We start from the raw sequence: 18735 nt of genomic DNA on the forward strand, positions 1-18735 counted from the left end.
CAAATTTTTATGCAGATGGACAGTTGTTTTTGTGCTTGTGAGCACTTCCAGTTTTGTTTATTTTTGGCCATCAGAGTCATGTCTAAGAAGTGCACCAAGTGTGATGATATTGTGAGTCACATTGTGTCATAAAATTGCGTTAAAAAGCCACTAAACAAACCGTCCAAAAGTTTGGGAGTTCATCCAGGGAGGTAGCAGTGGAATGGATGGATGATTATTTATGAATTGAGAGAGAGAGAGTAGTTGTGAGAGTAATTGTGTTTTATTATCTGTTTTAAGGTGACCTGAATTACATACATGAAGTTTAGTGGTTTACATAATAGTCAAAATTGACTAATTGGCCAGAATTCCACTTTAGATGTTTTCCATTTCATATTTTTGAGTGGCTGATTAACTCTGTAAACATATAAACAGTTTGGGAAGTCTCCGTGCAAAACTAGACATTCCTAATTTCAACATTTGTTTTCATTATGCAAGCCATTAATTGATATATATAATATATATATATATATATGTGTGTGTGTGTATATATATATATATATATATACATATATATATATATATATATATATCATATCATACATACATATATATATATATATATATAATATATATATATATATATATATACATATATATATATATATATATATATATACATATATATAAATATATATATATATATATATATATATATATATATATGTATATATATATATGTATATATACAAAGTATTAGCGAATAATTGGTAAATACCCATAAAACTTTTCATGTTGATATCTTTATTTTTGGTGACACTGATTATTTATTTGTAATGCAATGTCAAATTTCATGGGGGTGCAACCAAGTGCAATACCATGCAGTCCCCAGTTATTGGCAGACTCTGTTAATGGTGATCCAGTTTTATGGCACTTGTCTAGCCCCAGTTTTATGGCACTTGTCTAGCGCCATAAAATCGATGATTTATAGTGCCATAACATACCTAGTTCTGGTTGGCGCCGATAATAGTTATGACGCCATAACATGCCCTACAGAGATGCCTTTAACCAGATATCAGCGCCATAAGTGGCATAAATCGCAGAGTTTTGATTAAGGGCGGTTTTTGTTTATCAGCACTCCGCCGAGAACTGAACCCCTGCCGATAACTGAGGACTGCCTGTATATTATACATATATAGTATATAGTAGTATATATAATTGCGGGAATGAAATAATGAGGAGCTAGTTTTTCAAGGGTGAACTATGTCTTGGTTCCTCATTATTCAGGAGATGTCTTTATGGTTTGTATTTATATTCAGTGCATATATTTTACATAATTTTGAAAGCACCATACAAAAATATAAAATTCGAAGTAAGTATTGGAAAAAGGTTAAAAATATGTAAGGTGTATAAAAACAGGTTTTGACATAGGAAAACCTTATTTTTGTTAGCTGCTGTGAGTCCTCAAAGTTTTTATTGAGATATTCTTTGTGGCTGGCTCTCTTCCCAAAAAGGACTAAAACCAGAATAAGGAAGGACCTGAGAAGATTCCTTGCACAGCCAAGCTTTTCCAGACGACAGTTTGAACAAAGTTTGGGCTGTTACAGTTTGCATCTGTGATAGCTCTAATCCTGAAATTGTGACCGTAGGATATAAACAAAGTCTGGCTGTCACATGACAGAAAAAGGCTTGAGATTACCTTCATCTGAGATAGAGACGATACTCTGTACGTGGACCTAGGTGGGGGTCTGGTAACAGGTTGACCTGACTCACTGTTATTATAAGTGATAGTACATATGGATGCCTCATTGACAGGTTGGTGAGACCATTGGGAGGATTATCAGGTAGCAGACAGATGGTCATCTGTTTTGTGTTCTGAGGAAGTGTCATATTAACTTTCCATCTTAAAAAAAAAGAAAGAAAGAAAAAAAAAACAGAAAAGTGACCCACATTTTGTCAGTCCTAAACAGTATGGCTGCAATGTCTTATATAGAGAGGTTGGGCTCGTGCTCAGCCACTCAAGTCACGCTTCCACATCCTGAAGTGTACCTGTTCACCACATGCAAGAACCATTGATTTGCAATGGGTGTGCATCTCTTAACCTGGGTATTCAGGCAATAGTAAGAGATGCATTCCTACAAGATTGGAACGAGTGGAGGATGATATACCTTTTTCCTCCATTGTCTCAGATTTTGAAGTCTTTGATTAATCTATTAGCTTTCAACAAAACCGTTTACCTAGTCGCCCAGAATTAGCCAAATAAGTCATTGGTTCCTTACTTTGTCAACAACAGGGGAGAGACTAGATCCCATTAATGCTCACTGTTCTATCCCAAACAGAAGGTGGGGAAGTCTTCTACGCATCCTCCTTTCTGAACCGTGACCTTCCACTTACCTAGTGCCCCAGAATTAGCCAAATAAGTATGTGGTTTGATTACCTCCACACTAGAGCCCATTTGAAAACTGTTGAAACTTGATACTTGTCATCCTGAACCTAGTCTTACAAAATTTGCATTTTGCTCTAGCGATGGTTAAGAAAATTCTGGATAACCTTGATAGCTGGGGTGGAGAAGATCCTAATGGTTTCTTCCCTTGTTTTTTGAAAAGGTTTCTAGTGTGTTGTCTCCCAAGATTAGTAGATTCTGTAGATTTTAATGTCGATGTATAGTCTTTGACTCTCATCTTACTTTTGAGAAACATCTAATGAAACTTTTGAGAAACATCTAATGGAAGTTTTAGCAAATGCCTTACAAAAGTTAGGTATTGTTTGTAAGGCCCCACATTATTTATAACAGTGATAAAATCAATGCAAACTGTTTTAGATCACTTATCCTTCCTTTACTAGAATACTGTTCTCCAGTGTGGATGCCTACTTCTGCCAGAAATGTATCTCTTTTAGATAGATTGGTTTGGGGTGGTAGGTTTCCGTTTCCTAATATTAGCAGTTGTGACTTGGACCATTGATGGATGGTCTCTGTGTGTCACTTTTTCATAAATTGCATTTTAACAGAAATCTTTCACTTACACAATTGATCCCTGATCCCCTTTTCCTGCTGAGAGCAACCAGATTTGCTGAACAGCAGCACCAATATACAGTAAATGTGCCTCGCTGTCAAACTTCTCGGTTCCAGAGGTCATTATTCCTCACACTGTTGGACTGTTGAACAGCCTCCCAGAGGATGTTGTACAATTAAAACTTCAGAATTTCAAGCGAAGATTAAATGTATTATTACCCTAATGCAATTTAACATGTACTTTAATATTTTACTTACATTTTTACCTATTTTTTAATGTGTTAATTTATCATTTTCTAGTAACTGATCTGTTTCTGGTACTTCCCATTAACCTTCTGTTACTTCTTTCAAATGAACACCTCATTCTTTGAATGCTTGAATTTTAAGTCAGTGGTACCTGTAGGCTTGTTCCATATGAATAGGGTTAATTTTCTGAATAATAATAATGATAATAATAATAAAATACTACTAATAATAATAAAGTATTTTATTCTACATGTATATCTTTTGAGGTCAAGTGCCTTGCTATTGCGCCAATCATGGTATACAAGGCAGCACTGTTGGAAACCTTGCTTTATTGTTTTGGAATTGATTCCAATACAGAAATTGTGAAACTCGAGTCTTGTCCACCACAAAGCCCAGCTCCTGCAAGGCTAACCATTATCTGGTCCCTGAATAAGGTTCTTAGACTCCTGCAACCCCTTCAGCTCAGTGAACCCAATAGTATAACTACAACTCATAAGCTTCAAAAGTCAGTCTTCTTGACTGCTTTGGCATTAGGAACTTGGAGTAGCATACACCAAATTGTCATGTATAGTTTGTCTCATGGACAAAGATGAGGACCTTTTAAAGGGAAAATCCCCTTTTAGGATAAGGGAACTCGGCATTTCAGATGAAACATTATGCCCAGGTAAAGCACTCAAGGTTTACCTAGATCTCACAGCATGCATCCCAGATGGTCCTGTTTTTCCTACACCCTAGCACAAATAATCCACTCTCTACATGGGCAGAGAACTATTTTAGTGTCCTCATTAAAAAGGCAGACACTCACTCATTTTCTATGTCACATGACATTCAGAAGGTAAGTACATCGTTAACTTTGGAAATGTTTCTTTTGAAGAAGTCTCCAAGTTTATGGGGGTTTATGGAGTGGTTATTAAAGATAGTATTCCTGAAATGGAGAAGGCGCAGTAATCCAGCAGTCAGACCTGACATATCACAAGGGATAATACATATACTGTAGATTCAATTGTTTCCTGTACTTTATTGCCAAACCCTAATGGTAACTGGAATAAAGAAAACGGTTGATAACCTGTTACTTTACCTTGGATTAAAAATTCCTGAAATACTAATGCCATGAGAGTGGTGGTCATGCTGAGATATTACCAGGGAAGGGGCAATAATTAGGTAATTTACCTTAGAACCACAAAGAATAATACATCTTTAGGTGTTTGTGTTGTTTCTTGTTATTGCCAAATCCTAAAGGGTATCTGGAATGAAGAAAATTGTTAATAACAGTAACTATACTTCAGACCAAAAATTTATCTGGGTTGTTGGGAATAGTAATTTATTAGCTCCTTTGAGGATGATCAGCAGCTATGCTATCAAAGAAAGGTTTTGATGTGGGAAAAATGCATTATTCTGGCCGAGAGTAACTTTAAGAGAATTCTTTGATATTGGTTGGTCTGTCTTATGGAGCTCTGGGACCATGAGAGTGTAACTTAAATTATATGAAAGTCTTGATCATTGAGAAAAGTGGTTTGGAACCTCTTATACTTGAGTTATATTACTGTATGATAAAGTAGTTTAATCAGACCACAGTCACATTTCTAGACCCAGTGTTGACCTAATGCAGTGGTTCCCAAACTTGACCCATACCAAGGGTACCCAGCTATGATGAACCCAGCCGAGGACCCCAGCCAATCAAAAGTTATCATTACCATACCGAGATGCCAAGTACAACGTAGTACATTTAATATTTGCATATTCCTGCACAAGTAAGCATAAGTACAGTGTGTCCTCGACTTACGGTGGGGGATCTGTTCCAGCGCTGCGCCATAAGTTGATTTTTGCTGTAAGTCTGTTTTCACTATTAACAGCGCTTTAACATTGCTCATGGTGCTGTAACTTGATGTCGCATCAAGTTACAGTGCCATAAGCGCCATCAACTGATGCCTATTCTTGTTGTCAGCACTGTTGATACATCAAGTTATGGCACTGTAAAATGCTGCTAATGCCACTGAAAAAGTGGAGTAAAAGCAAGTCGCCATTAGTCAAGGATGCACTGTATAAGCTACTTACACACCAAAGTATTGATAACACCAACACTAAGATGATAGAGAATCAATTACGTATATTTTTATTGCATATGTATTTTTTTCTGGAGTTGAAAAAAATATTAATTTTTTCATTCTATTGCAACCCCAGCTTGGGAACCACTGACCTAGAGGACTTGTTCTTAAGTAAAGATGGAAATTTAGAGCAGTATCATTGTTAAAACTTGACAGCAGAGGAAGAAGGTTCTGTAGAGAATGTATAAAATGTAAGAAGCAGAAAGCATTGCGGTTGAGACAGTTAGACACAGAAAAGAACCATAAGTACTGCCTTCCCAGTTGCACATAGGCAGTACAACTAGTCAGTACATTACATATAAGTAATTCTGTGGAAGAAGTATTAATTTATATTATACCAACTTTCAGTTGGTAACTGAAAGTGAAGCTGTTTATTCATTTATTTGGTAAAATTAGGTGAGGGATCAAAGGAAAGGAAGTGTATACCTGAAGTGTTCTCAAATTTTGCTATTGTGTATACAGTGGAACCTTGGTTTTCGTACATAGTCCGTTCCGGAACCTCCCACGAAATCCAAAACGTACGAAAACCGAAATAGTAATTACCATGAGGAATAATCAAATACAATTAATGTGTTCCAGACCTCCAAAAATATTTTTTTTTAAATAAATTTTATAGGGAATAAACACAGCTTTACATATAGAAAACAATGCAAAATAAATATAAATGACTAATGAAATGAATAAATGAACATTTAACATCACTCTTACCTTTTATGAAAAACACTTGTTAGCATTTGGGAGACAGAGAGGAGGGGAGAGGGAAGAGGAGAGGTTATTGGAAAGGGAATCTCCCTCCAGGACTTTAGGTATCAAGGATCTATATGGGGTTACTTCTCTTCGCTTTTTACTGGTACTATCTGAGGTTACTTCCCCTCTTCGATTTTTACTTGCACTAGGACCAGCTTGAGTTACTGGACCCCTGTCACACAACAAAACTGTCCAAAGACATTTGTTTCAGGTGATTCTTTAAAATTTGCCTAAATTTGTCATTAAACATGTTGGAGACACAGATTGCAACTTCTTTGCTGGAATGATAATTCTCCACAATGTTTTACATCATTCCACTTTGCAAACATGTCCTTAATCTATCTCTAAAGTAGGCACATTATGTATGCCCATTCGTTTTCTGAATTTTTCAAACCAGCCTCTGCTGGCCTTAAATAAAACAGCACAAAAACAATGAACACAAAAGCAGAATGGGTCACAAAAGAAGATGGAATGTTATGTTTGGGCACTTGATACAGGGCCCGGTCACGTGCTGGGGCCCCGGATGGAGCAATTTCGAGTGTACGAAAACTGAGGAAACTTGCGATAACACAGACAAAATTTTGTAGAAAAAGAAAAGTTTAAGGAAACCAAAGTGTACGAAAAGAGAGGCCAGATCTCACAGATTCCTTGCTTACAATCTCTGATTGTAATAACCGGTTACTAGCTGCGCTTGGAAAATAACCTATTGTTAAGACCAAAGGTTTGTTCCGCATATGAACAACCGAGGTTTGACGGTATTTGTTTCACGTATTATTACTACAAATTGCCTGAAAACATAACTTTCACTATCTATTTATTTATTGAATTGCAGGTTGAATCTTATTGTATATTGAATTCTTTAATTTTCCATTTTTTTTATCTGTAACTTCATTTTACATGCTAGTCTAGGTAAAATACTAAGGTCACTTCTGAAACCATTGCAAAAATTTTAAAAAATATGTCTCAGTTTAATGATAAAACAGGTGTGACAAATGTTTAATGCTGAATTGAAGCCATATGAAACAGGTGTGACAAATGTTTACTGCTGAATTGAAGCCATATAAAACAGGTGTGACAAATGTTTACTGCTGAATTGAAGCTATGGCTTCAATTCAGCAGTGTTGTCCATGATGAAACTTCCTAATATAGAATACCACTGTAAATTGTGTTTATTTCCCTCTTCACTTTCAGGTGATGAGATTTTTGCAGTCAATGGTGAAAGTTTGGCAGGAGCCAGCCATTCAGAGGCTATTACTATGTTTAAAGCTATACGCACTGGGAAAGTTGTGTTGCATGTTGGCCGCCGATCCCCTTCAAAGAAAAGGTAAGTTACACTAGAGGCAGGGAATTGACTTTCATAATTTCATTCTGACAACATGTTTCTAGGCAAGTTGAATTATTTCATTCTGACAACATGTTTCTAGGCAAGTTGAATTAATATGTTTAAAAAATTATTGCTAAACTTATGAGGGAGAGAGTCGGAACTGCCGACTAATGAAAATAAAAAAAAGAATCTTTGTTTAGTAACTCGCCTGTATCTGACCTGGCCAGTGAGGAAGCAGGAAAGAATACAAGTCCCTCATAGCATTTCAACCAACCAATCATGTCTCCTTACCAACCATATAGTTTTACAACAAGCAATGCATCTTTTGTCTAAATGGACCTAAGTACATAACATGTTGAGTAGCCACCACAGATCCTAAAAAGATTATATCCAAGAACTTGTGGGTAATGAACAGTAGGTAGAAAGAGGTGAAGGTGTTTGTAACCACCATACACCTGCCCTTGGTATCTGTGATACTTAGAAGTTTCTCCTTTTGCTGGGGGACAGACAATGCCACTAACTTTGTGAAACCTTGCCAGGGGTAAAGGATCAGCATATTCTCCTGATGACTAGTACACATATTCATTGGCTTCTTAAAGCCAGAATGAGGCTGCTCTTGGATTCCTTGAGACCTTCAGTACTACCAAACAGCTACCAGAACTCTTAGGTCCAACTTCTCAGGTCCTACACAGATATAACCACACAACTCATACTGGACACAACATAAACTCAAGACTTAAAAAAAGACGGTACCATACCTCGTCGACTGGCTAATCCTGTCATCATCAGAGTTGGCAGTTGCTACAGGATTGAGACTGGCTTTTCTCATTTAGTCATGTTCTGGGAATTGTGATAAACTGGAAGAAGCCTAAACTCATAGCTGTTACCAAAACAGCAGATGTTGATCAGCATGGTATCGGCTGAGGTCCATCCTGCAGACACTCGACTTGGCCAACGCGAGGAGGTTTCAATGCAATTCCTTGCTACCAGGAAGAACCTGTTTAGAATTGGCAAGTCCTTCAAGGTCACATGTCATCTCTGGAGAACTCAAATCTCAAAGGTGACTCCACATGTATTCTCTTCAGCAGTGTCTAAAATGCCTTTCAGCTGCTGTCAGTCCTCAGGAACTTATTATATTGACCATGGATGTAAAGGAAGCCCTGTTGAGGTGGATAGATGGGAGATACCTCCTTGTGGGAGTTGCACTGAATTCCGCTGCAGATACTTTTGCTCTCAGAAACATGAAAGGTGAGGTGGGGCACACACTTGAATGGCTCATTTCTGAATTCTAAAGGATTCTTACATGCACATTGACATTTTTGAGAAGGGTGTAGTGCCACAAGTACTGCAAGCCTTCTATGATTAGGTGACAAGGCAGGAGCAAGAACAAGCAGATCACCATGTTGTCAAGCTGTTGGCCAGGTGCATCCTGCTGAGCCATTGCAATGTGTTAGCAAACTAGCTTAGTCACCAGGGGTAGGTCAGGGGGACAGAGTGGTCCCTGCATCTGCAGAGAGGCTGTTCAAGGTTTAAGGGATGCCAGTGATTGATCTGTTCACCATTCATATCAACAGGAAACTAGTTCTGCTCACCAGTGCTGGACCCTTGAGTTTAAGACAACCTTGATGCTTCAACTTTTGCAAGAGGGAGTAAGGCTTTTGAAGGGTATATCCTTCCCCTTCCCATTACCCAGTCATTCATTGCCTCTCCCACACCCCTTATGAGCCCGTGAGTGAGGCTTTGGTCAAAGATCTTACACTCAAGACTGTTTTCTTACCAGCATTAACATTGGTAAGTAGAGTAGGTTAATTACAGTCTCTCTTAACCCTTAAACGCCGAAGCGGTAAAAATAAAAAACTCCCCCGAATGCCGGAGCCGGTTTTGAGTGAGCGAGGAAGCGGAAAAATAATTTTTTCAAAAAATCACAGCGCTCTTAGTTTTGAAGATTAAGAGTTCATTTTTGGCTCCTTTTTTTTTCATTGCCTGAAGTTTAGTATGCAATCATCAGAAATGAAAAATGATATCATTATCATAGGTAAATAATGCGATATATGGTAGCGAAAAAAAGAAAATTCATACATAATTGTATTAAAATCACGCTGTACAAAGAACGGTGAAAGCTAACGAGTTTCTTTTTTTTTCGTTGTATTGTACACTAAATTGCAATCATTTTGATATATAATACATTGTAAAACAATAAAAGCAACACCGGGAAAATATTATCACAAAAATGATGTACGAATTCGTAACGCGCGGACGTAAAAATTTTTTTTTTTTCAAAAATTCACCGTAATTCTAAATATTATTCTAGAGACTTCCAATTTGTTTCAAAATGAATACAAATGATTGAATATTACGATACTGTAAGAGTTTTAGCTTACAATTGCAGTTTTCGACCATATCCGACGAGTTAAAATGACCAAATGTCGAAATTTTTTAATAAATTTTCTTTATATGCAATTATTTCGGAAATTAGAAAAGCTACAACCTTCAAATAATTTTCCTTTTATTCTACATGAAATTGCGCACATTTTCATATATAAAACTCTATGAAATGCCTAATATGAAATGGAGCAAATTTTCCGAGAATGCGATGTACGCAATTCGGAGAGATTTATGGCGGAGAATCCGCTCGCGGATGGAAAGAAAGTTTTTTTCATAAATTCACCATAAATCGAAATATTGTGCTAGAGACTTCCAATTTGTTGCAAAATGAAGGTAAATGATTGAATAATACTAAAAATTTAAGAGTTCTTTTTAGCTTACAATTGCGTTTTTTGACCATTTCGGTAGAGTCAAAGTTGATTTCCGAATGTGGTTTTTTTTTTTTCTATTTATCGTGATTTATATGCAAATATTTCAAAAAAATGGAGGAAAAGAAAAAAAACTTCAACCCATTCAAATTATTTTTTCCCTTGTATTTTACAATGAAATTGCGCACATTGTTTTCATATATAAAACTGTTATGGTAATGGGCCTAATTTAAAATAGTGCAAACATTACCACAATCGCACGTATGGATTTTTTCAGAAAGAGTTACCGCGCGGAAGTAAGGAAAATGTTATTTTTTTTTTTCATAAATTCACCATTAAATCGAAATATTGTGCTAGAGACTCCAATTTGTTACTAAATTAAGGTAAATGATTGAATATTACTAAAATATAAGAGTTTTTAGCTTACAATTGTGTTTTTCGACCATTTCAGTAGAGTCAAAATTGACCGAAGGTTGAAAATTTGTCACTTATCATTTTTTTATATGAAAATATTTCAAAACTGATAAAAGCTACAACCATGGGTTGTTTTAGTTGTATTGTGCATGAAATTGCGCACATTTAATCCATATATAAAACTTTATGTGAATGGCTAATTTTAAAATGGTGGAAACATTACCACAATCGCATGTATGATTTTTTTCGGAAGAGTTACCGCGCGGACGTAAGAAAAAAGTTTTTTCATAAATTCACCATAAATCGAAATATTGTGCTAGAAACTTCTAATTTGTTGCAAAATTTAGGTAAATAGTTGAATATCACTACAATATAAGCGTTTTAGCTTACAATTGCGTTTTTCGACCATTTCGGTAGAGTCAAAGTTGACCGAAGGTTGAAATTTTGGCACTTATCGTTATTTATATGGAAATATTTCATAACTGATAAAAGTTACAATCATAAGTATTTTTTTGTTGTATTCTAAATAAAAAAATGCGCACATTTCATATATAATACTTTATGTAACGGATAATTTAAAACGGTGCAAAAATTATGTCAAAGTGACAAAATAATTTTTGATGTGTCACCTGATACTTTTTAGTGCGATAAGAAAGAAATTCGCGCTTGCGCGCCTGCATAACGATTGTAAACAAAACAACGCCTTGATCCGTGAACTCCCAGCATCCCCCAAGGCGCGTGATTCAAAAGTTTTCGGATGGTAGGCCTATAAATATTTTTATTTTTCCGCGAATTTTAAAAAAAACTTTTTGAGTCGACGTATGGTATGTCCATTCGGCAATCGGGGGAGATTTTGACTCGACGTTTAATACGTCCATTCGGCGTTTAAAGGGTTAATTAGTATGGCACTTAGCAGCTCATAAGGGATGGGGGAGAGGCTATGAAAGACAGGAGTTAATCTCACTTTGAAGTTTGAAGTTCGTGGGAAACAGAGTTGCAAAATTGCTTGGAACTCCTCTAAGCATGGTTAGGGAAGTCTGATGTGACAGATCTACACGTATGTACCCTTAAGGTGGAAGTCCTAGGAGAGGGTCAAGTAGTAGCTCTTGACTGAACTTCACCAGCTACTGAAGATAAATTGCTTAACCAATTAAACATGTGCTGCAGATCACCTCATGGCACCTGACATCTTTTCTGCAACCCATCAAAAAAGGCTTTACCCTCACACTTCATGGCTCTCACTCCATCCATGAAGTGCGAGTGGCTGCGTGGACTTGGTAATACTGGAGCAGATGTGCAAGGTTGTCTGAAGGGTGTTGGAAGGTACTGTCCATCAAAGCTCTAGGGTCCGAACAAGTAATTAGAACCAGGTTTTCCTGTTAATCTGAATGGTGAGAAGATTGATCAATGGCATCCCCCAAACCTTGCATAGCCTTTCTGTGGGTGCAGGGACCAATCTGTCCCCTTGCCCTAGTGGCTGAGCTAGATAGCACCAATTGCAATAGCCCATATATCTGGCTAATAGCATGACAGCATGGTGAATCATCCATTTTTGTACCTGCCTTTCCAATACACAGGGGTAAGGATATTGTTCCCTATTTGTCCAAGTATGACACCACGGTCATGTTGTTGGTCATTAGCACTAATTGAGTGTCCTGTCAGCTGACAGAAAGATTGCAGCATTTGCAACACTATGCCCTTCTCAAAAAATTGATGTGAATGCAAGAATCCTTTAAGATCCACGATTGAGCAATTCAGATGTGAGTCTCGCTGCACCTTCCATGTGCCTGGGAACAAAAGTATCTCCCATAGGGGAAGTTCAGTGGAACTCTCACAAGGTTTCTCTCGTCTCTTAAACATGAAAGGGCCTCCTCCACTTCTGTGTCAATATAATGATTAGTGCCTGAGGACTGATGGCAGCTGACCAATGTTGCATGCAGAGTCACCCATGAGGTACGAGTTTTCCAGAGATGACAGGTAACCTAGGACTTGCCAAGGCTAAGCAGGTTGTTCCTGGTGATATGGAAATTGAGTTTATTGATACAATGTTGAGCACCATCTGTACAATGTTGAGCAACATCCGGTGCTTGAGTATGAGTTAAGACTTCTCCCAGTTTCTCACAATCCCAAGATCATGACCAAATTAGAAAAGCCAGTCTTCATCTGAAGATTAAAGAATTAGCCAATCATCAAGGTACCATAACAGATGGGTGTCCAACACTTGCGCCCAAACTAACACCAGTGTGAACATTTTTCATGAACAACTCTGGGGCAGTCACAAGGATGAAGCAAAGCACTTTGAATTATTGAGAATATCCCATCAAAGATGCAGTAGAGGTATTTTTTAGTATAAATCTAGATGGAAGGGCATTTGAAAATACATAACCTTCTGATAGAGGCCAACACACAAATTGTATTTTAATCTTGATGAGGGTGTGACATACAAACTCGTTGAATGAAGAGATCAATGGTCAGCTCCCATCACCTTTTCCAAATGGAAATTGCAACTGTAAAAGCCATGAGAATAGTTGCCTTAACTTTGTGTGACCTCTCTTCCATGGACAGAGGGGAAGATCTGATGAGCTTAGAGAGTAAGTGGGAAATGGGATTGGTGAGAGATAAGAGGGCGATAGTCCTTGAGGGGCAGTCTAGCAGTCCAGAAGACACACACTACTCAAGGTTCTGGCATCTGTTGCTGTCATGGCACCCAGTAGTATGACAGTCATCCCTCAGATCATTGCAGTGGGATGAGGAACACCAACTTCTGCGACCTCCTTACTATATTTGAAACCTGCCTGAAAAAATAGGCTGTGAATGCCCATCACTCCTTTTCAGGACAAGTTTGGCCCACAGGTTGCAGACTGGTGTAGGTGGAAGGTCAACTTACACCCAACACTAACACTTTGTCTTTTCAGGTGTGGCAAAGTCTGCCATCGTGTTTAGCCACAAGTCAAGCCCAGATTTGCCAGGAATAAAGCCAAAGTAACAGACTCCATGGCTACTACTTTGGATGGGGATAAAAAATTCCCTCTGCCCAGACCTACACGAAACTGAGGTGGTTCATCGTCCACGCTAACAGGTCTACCTCTAGAGGGCACTTCGCAGCCTCCTCTGGGACAGTGTTTCCACTGCTGTCAGAGGCAGAGGAAGTAACTTGGTCCAGATATTAGAGAATCGACCTCTTCAAAGCTTGCCGCAAGGTACGGTTAATTGAAGACACCAAATGTAAAGGGTTTCCCTGGATGCTTCCCAGAGACCAGTATGCTCACAGATGAGAGCAATGATCTTGAGAAAATCTCTCTCCAGCTCATCTTGCTTGAGCTCCTCAGGAAAGGGACTTTCAGATCTGTTGGAATCCATGACAGGGTGAGCTTGTCTCTGTTTTGGGGATTGAGATGAATGACCAGGACAGGACCTAGACATAATTTAAAGGCAATGAAAGTAACCATATCAGTCACCTCTACCACACCACACACACAGCAACAGAACCAGCCAAACAGGCCTCATTGTCCACATGAAGCGAGCAAGACTACACAATTACCTGTCCTGGGTAGACTTGTATAGCACTAGCCTACATGTGCTCCAACCCAACTAAAGATGGCTGAGCCAGTGCTACACATGGGAGTATATAGACATTGCCCCAGTAGTCTAGAGATCAATCATGGTGATGTCACTGGATTAACCATAGCAGCCCTGGAGGGCTTATATGAGTAGGAGTTTAAGGTAGTGTGAACTTTTCTTACACGCTTCTAAAGAAATGTGAGCAAAGGCAGAATCAAAGGCAGAAAAGGGTACATGAGTGACTTGGAGAGACCAGTCATAATGAGTAGTCTTGTAAAGTGAAAAAAACCATCCTGCCAAAAATTACCAGTCCCTTTGAAAGGGTACCAGTTTTGCTATCATATCCAGCAAAGGGGTGATGGCAGCAATTCAGCTTTCTTATCCCCCCTTGTAGAGGGCTGCCTTCTTCCTGTACTTTATGCAGCCTTGAGAGAAGGAGAAATGAATGAAAGAGGAAGATGAGGAGATAGAAGATGAAAACAAAGCGCAGAGGTGCTGCTTTACCCTCACCCTCTGCAGTGTCAACAGACAAGGTGCACATCCCCAAAGGAACGCCAGCAGGAGCTGTCAAAGCTGCTATAGCAGGAATAGTAGGAACATCAGATTCACAAGCAGAATTTTGAGGTGGAAGCCAAAAGAAATGTAATGGATCTTCAAAACAAATTTAATTTATTTTGAAACACTGAATCTTGAGAAGAACCTTCAATGAGAATCAAATGCTCAAGAAAGGTGAACATGGAAAGCTGGCCAAAAATATCAAGTGAAGAACACAAAGCTCTCAACACTGGGTACCAAAGGGGGTTGGGGTGGGTGAAGCAGCAGCTACTCCTCCACCTCGGCACTATGCACAAATTGAGCTTGGTTATCATATAAGGGGTACAGACACTCCTCAGTGGTGGGGGTATGGGTAGATGCCAGTCCAGGAGGGGTAGGTAAGCACAGTAAGCGTGAGGAGGAGGCAATTTTGGCAGTCTGTTGCCTTCTTCCTCCTCAAACCATACAGCGCCCACTGGGAAGGAGATCAAGACACAAATCATAAGTTAGAAACTAACAATACTTCTGACCACTGCACGACAAACAAAAGAATGGGAGTTGGTGGCAAATGCATGAAACGTCCACACATTCAACTTTTATGTTCTAGTGAATCTTAGACAAGATACAGTTCTGTCCAGTGGAGCTTGGGTTACTTAGAGTAGTAAAGGTAGACTGGCAGTGGCAGAAAACTGGCCTCAGTACGTGAGCCATTGAGTAGTTCTTCCAGAATGCTAGGGATGGGGCAATACCTGGGGTAAAAAGACACCTTAACCCTTGTCTGATACTCTGATTCTAAGGCTAGCAGGAGGACAGTCTTTAGCATGACTCTTGTCCAAAGCCTCACTCATGGGCTTGTATGGTACCTGGGTGGGACTACAGACCAAGAGCAAATCCCATTCTGGAGTTCACTATGTGGACAAGATTCCTTGAAGCTCTTCAGGATCATGGAGACTCAACCAAGGCAGAAACATCTGGGAAAGGGATGAGCAATATAGCCTTTGCATCAGCCTTTTTTATGAAGAAACAGAGGAGCTTGTCTTGGTGGGGGTAGTAAAGGAATCAGCGCTTCATGGAAGTTGTCTAACCTGAGAGAGAACCCACTTACAACACAACACAAGACAGCTTATGCAGCACTGTAAGCATCTGCTGTGGAGTTTATAGATGGTAACCGAATCTCATGGGGAGAACTGCAAACAAGGCCTCTCACAGGAGTTGCTGGATAGTCTCTAACCTTGATGTGTGAGGAGGAACTTCAAAGACTAGTGATACTGAAGCAGGCAGTTGTTAGTTGTGGTGAAATATTTGCTACCAGCAGGAGATGCAGTACAATCTTAATCTTCTTCCTTACCTTTTCATTTCACATCTTTTGCATCATCAAAAGACAAAGTATTGTGTGCTTCTCTGGTTAGTTGATACATATTCTCTCAACAAACTTTACTCTGGGTTTTCTGTCTTTCAAGTATCCTACTGAGGAACTTTGTTCAGCATTGGTACCCAGCATGATGCATTCATAGGTGCTCCTCTGATTCTACTGGATCCATGCAAAGAAGTCTGAAAATGAGTAATCATCATCCTACCTCCTAAATTGCAATTTGAGCTCAACAAATTTTAACACACCATCAGTTATTTGTGGAGTGTTAAATTTCTCAGCCCCTCATTCTGGATGATTCACTCGTAGCCTAGAAATAATGAGTAGCAGCAGTTGTACTTAACAATTGGTTCTTGGTGCACATGGATAAACAGGTTTACTCTTGACTATACTGCTTATATCTGTAGTACATAAAGTAAATTTCTATGGCCATTTGATACTGTGTGAAAGCTCAGAATAACAGATGGGTTTTATGAAAAGGTGTTTCATAGAAACTGTAATTTTATAATTTTATATTTATCATTTATCAGCTGCTGCAAAGAACCTTTCTCATCTTATAAGATCTAGTTTTAGAATTAAGGGTCCTATATCTACTTGTATATAAATACAGTTTCCATAAATAGCATTGTGATTTTCATGTTCCTAATACTAATTTTTTTTCTTTTTGCAGAGGACACAAAACAAAGTCTTTTGATGATCTCGACAAATTTGAAGAATAAATTACATCGACGTACATCCCCAAGAGAACAGAGATAATTGGATTTTACATATAAAATTTTGTGTTAGTTGTTTTAATTTATTTAGCAATAAAGACTTGAGGTTTTTAAAATTTACTGCATGACCTTTTTGGTGCTCCAACTGTATGATGTATTAAGCCAAAGAACTGTATATTTGTGTCAGGACAGGGTTTGTATAGATATTTTTAAATTGTAAAATACAGTTACACTGCTGATAAGGGTGGTTCTGTTCTAGACTAATTTTTAAAATACATTTCCATTTTTAAATGCTTTATTCAGGAAATAACACCAGTACAATCTGTTCATTAAAATTAATCTAACGCTGTAATACAGTGTTTGATATTTGTTAGCTTATAAACATACAGCTACTTCTTTAAGAATTTGCTAGCACTGATACTGCTCTTGTCTTTTTGTATATAAAATGTATCTATTCATAAAAATGTAGAAATGTGATATATCTATATATGAATGTATTTGTCCCTACAAAATGCACTTGTTTGCATAAATAAACAGCTTTAATATAATAACAACAACTCTATTGAGGCAAACCTTAAGAAATAATAACTATACAAGTTACAATAAAAATAAAAACTGATTTATACACTTCACACAAACAAACCTCTACATTATTTATGCCATAATACTGAACAATGGTGGAATAGCCAAACTTAAATTCACCCAACAGAAAATCAGCGTATGCTTTCAAGTAATTTCTCCAATTACTAGGGGCTCTGTCTAGCTTCCTTTTTGTATTATCATTTAATGACTTGTCTAGGTTGAAGTGGTATAGAGACAGTCCCTGTAAACTGGAACAGTGTCATAATATACGTAATGGGAATAAATGGTTCTTATGAGCCAAGCGCAGTAAGTTGGAACCCCGAAACCTGGGGGCTGTGTGTATCTAAAAAAAAATGCACATTGGAACAATGCTGTACTCTTATTTAATATTTTTATCCAAAAACAAATTATGTATACCCTATTATGGTAACACAGGTAGTCCCTGTTTATCTGCAGGATGAGTTAACGTCGTTTTAGTTTTATGACGCCTGGATAATGGTGTCATTGACCAGATTTTCAGTGACCGTAAGCAATTTATTGGCATTAGTAAGTGATTTCTGGCACTGGTAAGCGGTATTTCAGTATCAGAAAATGGTTTACGTATTGGCTTACGCCGTTGTAAAAGCCATTTATTACCATAATTACTGTGATGTTCCAATTATCAACAATTTCTGGTTATTGGCACAATGCCACAAATGAAACCCCCTGCTGTTAATCGAGGACTGCTTTGTGTAGCTTTTCAGCTCACTTCATGGCCTGTACCCACAACTTTATTACCATGCAATATTCCTGCACCAATGAAGGCACAATAATCCTGCAGCCAAACTCAAAATAATTAGGTAAGACTGTAGAACCACAATAGATGATAAATTTATAGGTTTGTGTGTTTCCTGTTCTTCATTGCCAGATCCGGTTTTATGGCGTTTGTCTAGCGCCATAAAATTGGCAATTTATGGTGCCATAAGGCCTTATGGCATCATAACATACTTAACAGAGTTGCCATAAGCGCCATTATGGTGCCATAAATTGCAGTGTTTCGTTTAACGGCTGTTTTCGCTTATTGGTACCCCCTCAGGAATGGAACCCTCGCCTATAACTGGGGACTAACTGTATTCAGTAAAGAAAACTGTTGATAACCTGTGACTTTACCTTGAATCAAAAATTCCTGAAGCAATATTGCCTTGAGAGTGGTGGTCATATTAATGTAAAAAAAAAAAAAATGAAAAGCATAAAAACTAATAAAAATCATAAAAACTAACATTGACCAAAGACCACACTGTGAGCAAGAGAATGTGACAATATGGGAGGAATGACGTCCCCCATTAGTGACACTTCACAGGTTAACAACACCTTCTGACGACAAATACAGGCATTCCCCAGTTATCAGTGGGATTC

At 38.1% G+C, this 18735-nt stretch overlaps 1 protein-coding gene across 11 annotated transcripts in view; it reads left to right on the forward strand.

Moving 5' to 3' along the window:
- The window catches only part of LOC135198182 (uncharacterized), a 375078-nt gene extending 357835 nt beyond the window's left edge, over window positions 1–17243 (forward strand). For all 11 annotated transcript variants that reach the window (XM_064225719.1, XM_064225720.1, XM_064225718.1 and 8 more), the window contains 2 exons: window positions 7282–7414; window positions 16716–17243. In XM_064225719.1, coding sequence (XP_064081789.1) covers window positions 7282–7414; window positions 16716–16764 — 182 coding nt within the window. In that variant the 3' untranslated portion in view covers window positions 16765–17243. The remainder of the gene's footprint in view (window positions 1–7281; window positions 7415–16715) is intronic.
- Window positions 17244–18735: the final 1492 nt, after the last annotated feature.

The sequence above is a fragment of the Macrobrachium nipponense genome, chromosome 21 (genome assembly GCF_015104395.2).
Source record: "Macrobrachium nipponense isolate FS-2020 chromosome 21, ASM1510439v2, whole genome shotgun sequence".
NCBI lineage: Eukaryota > Metazoa > Arthropoda > Malacostraca > Decapoda > Palaemonidae > Macrobrachium > Macrobrachium nipponense.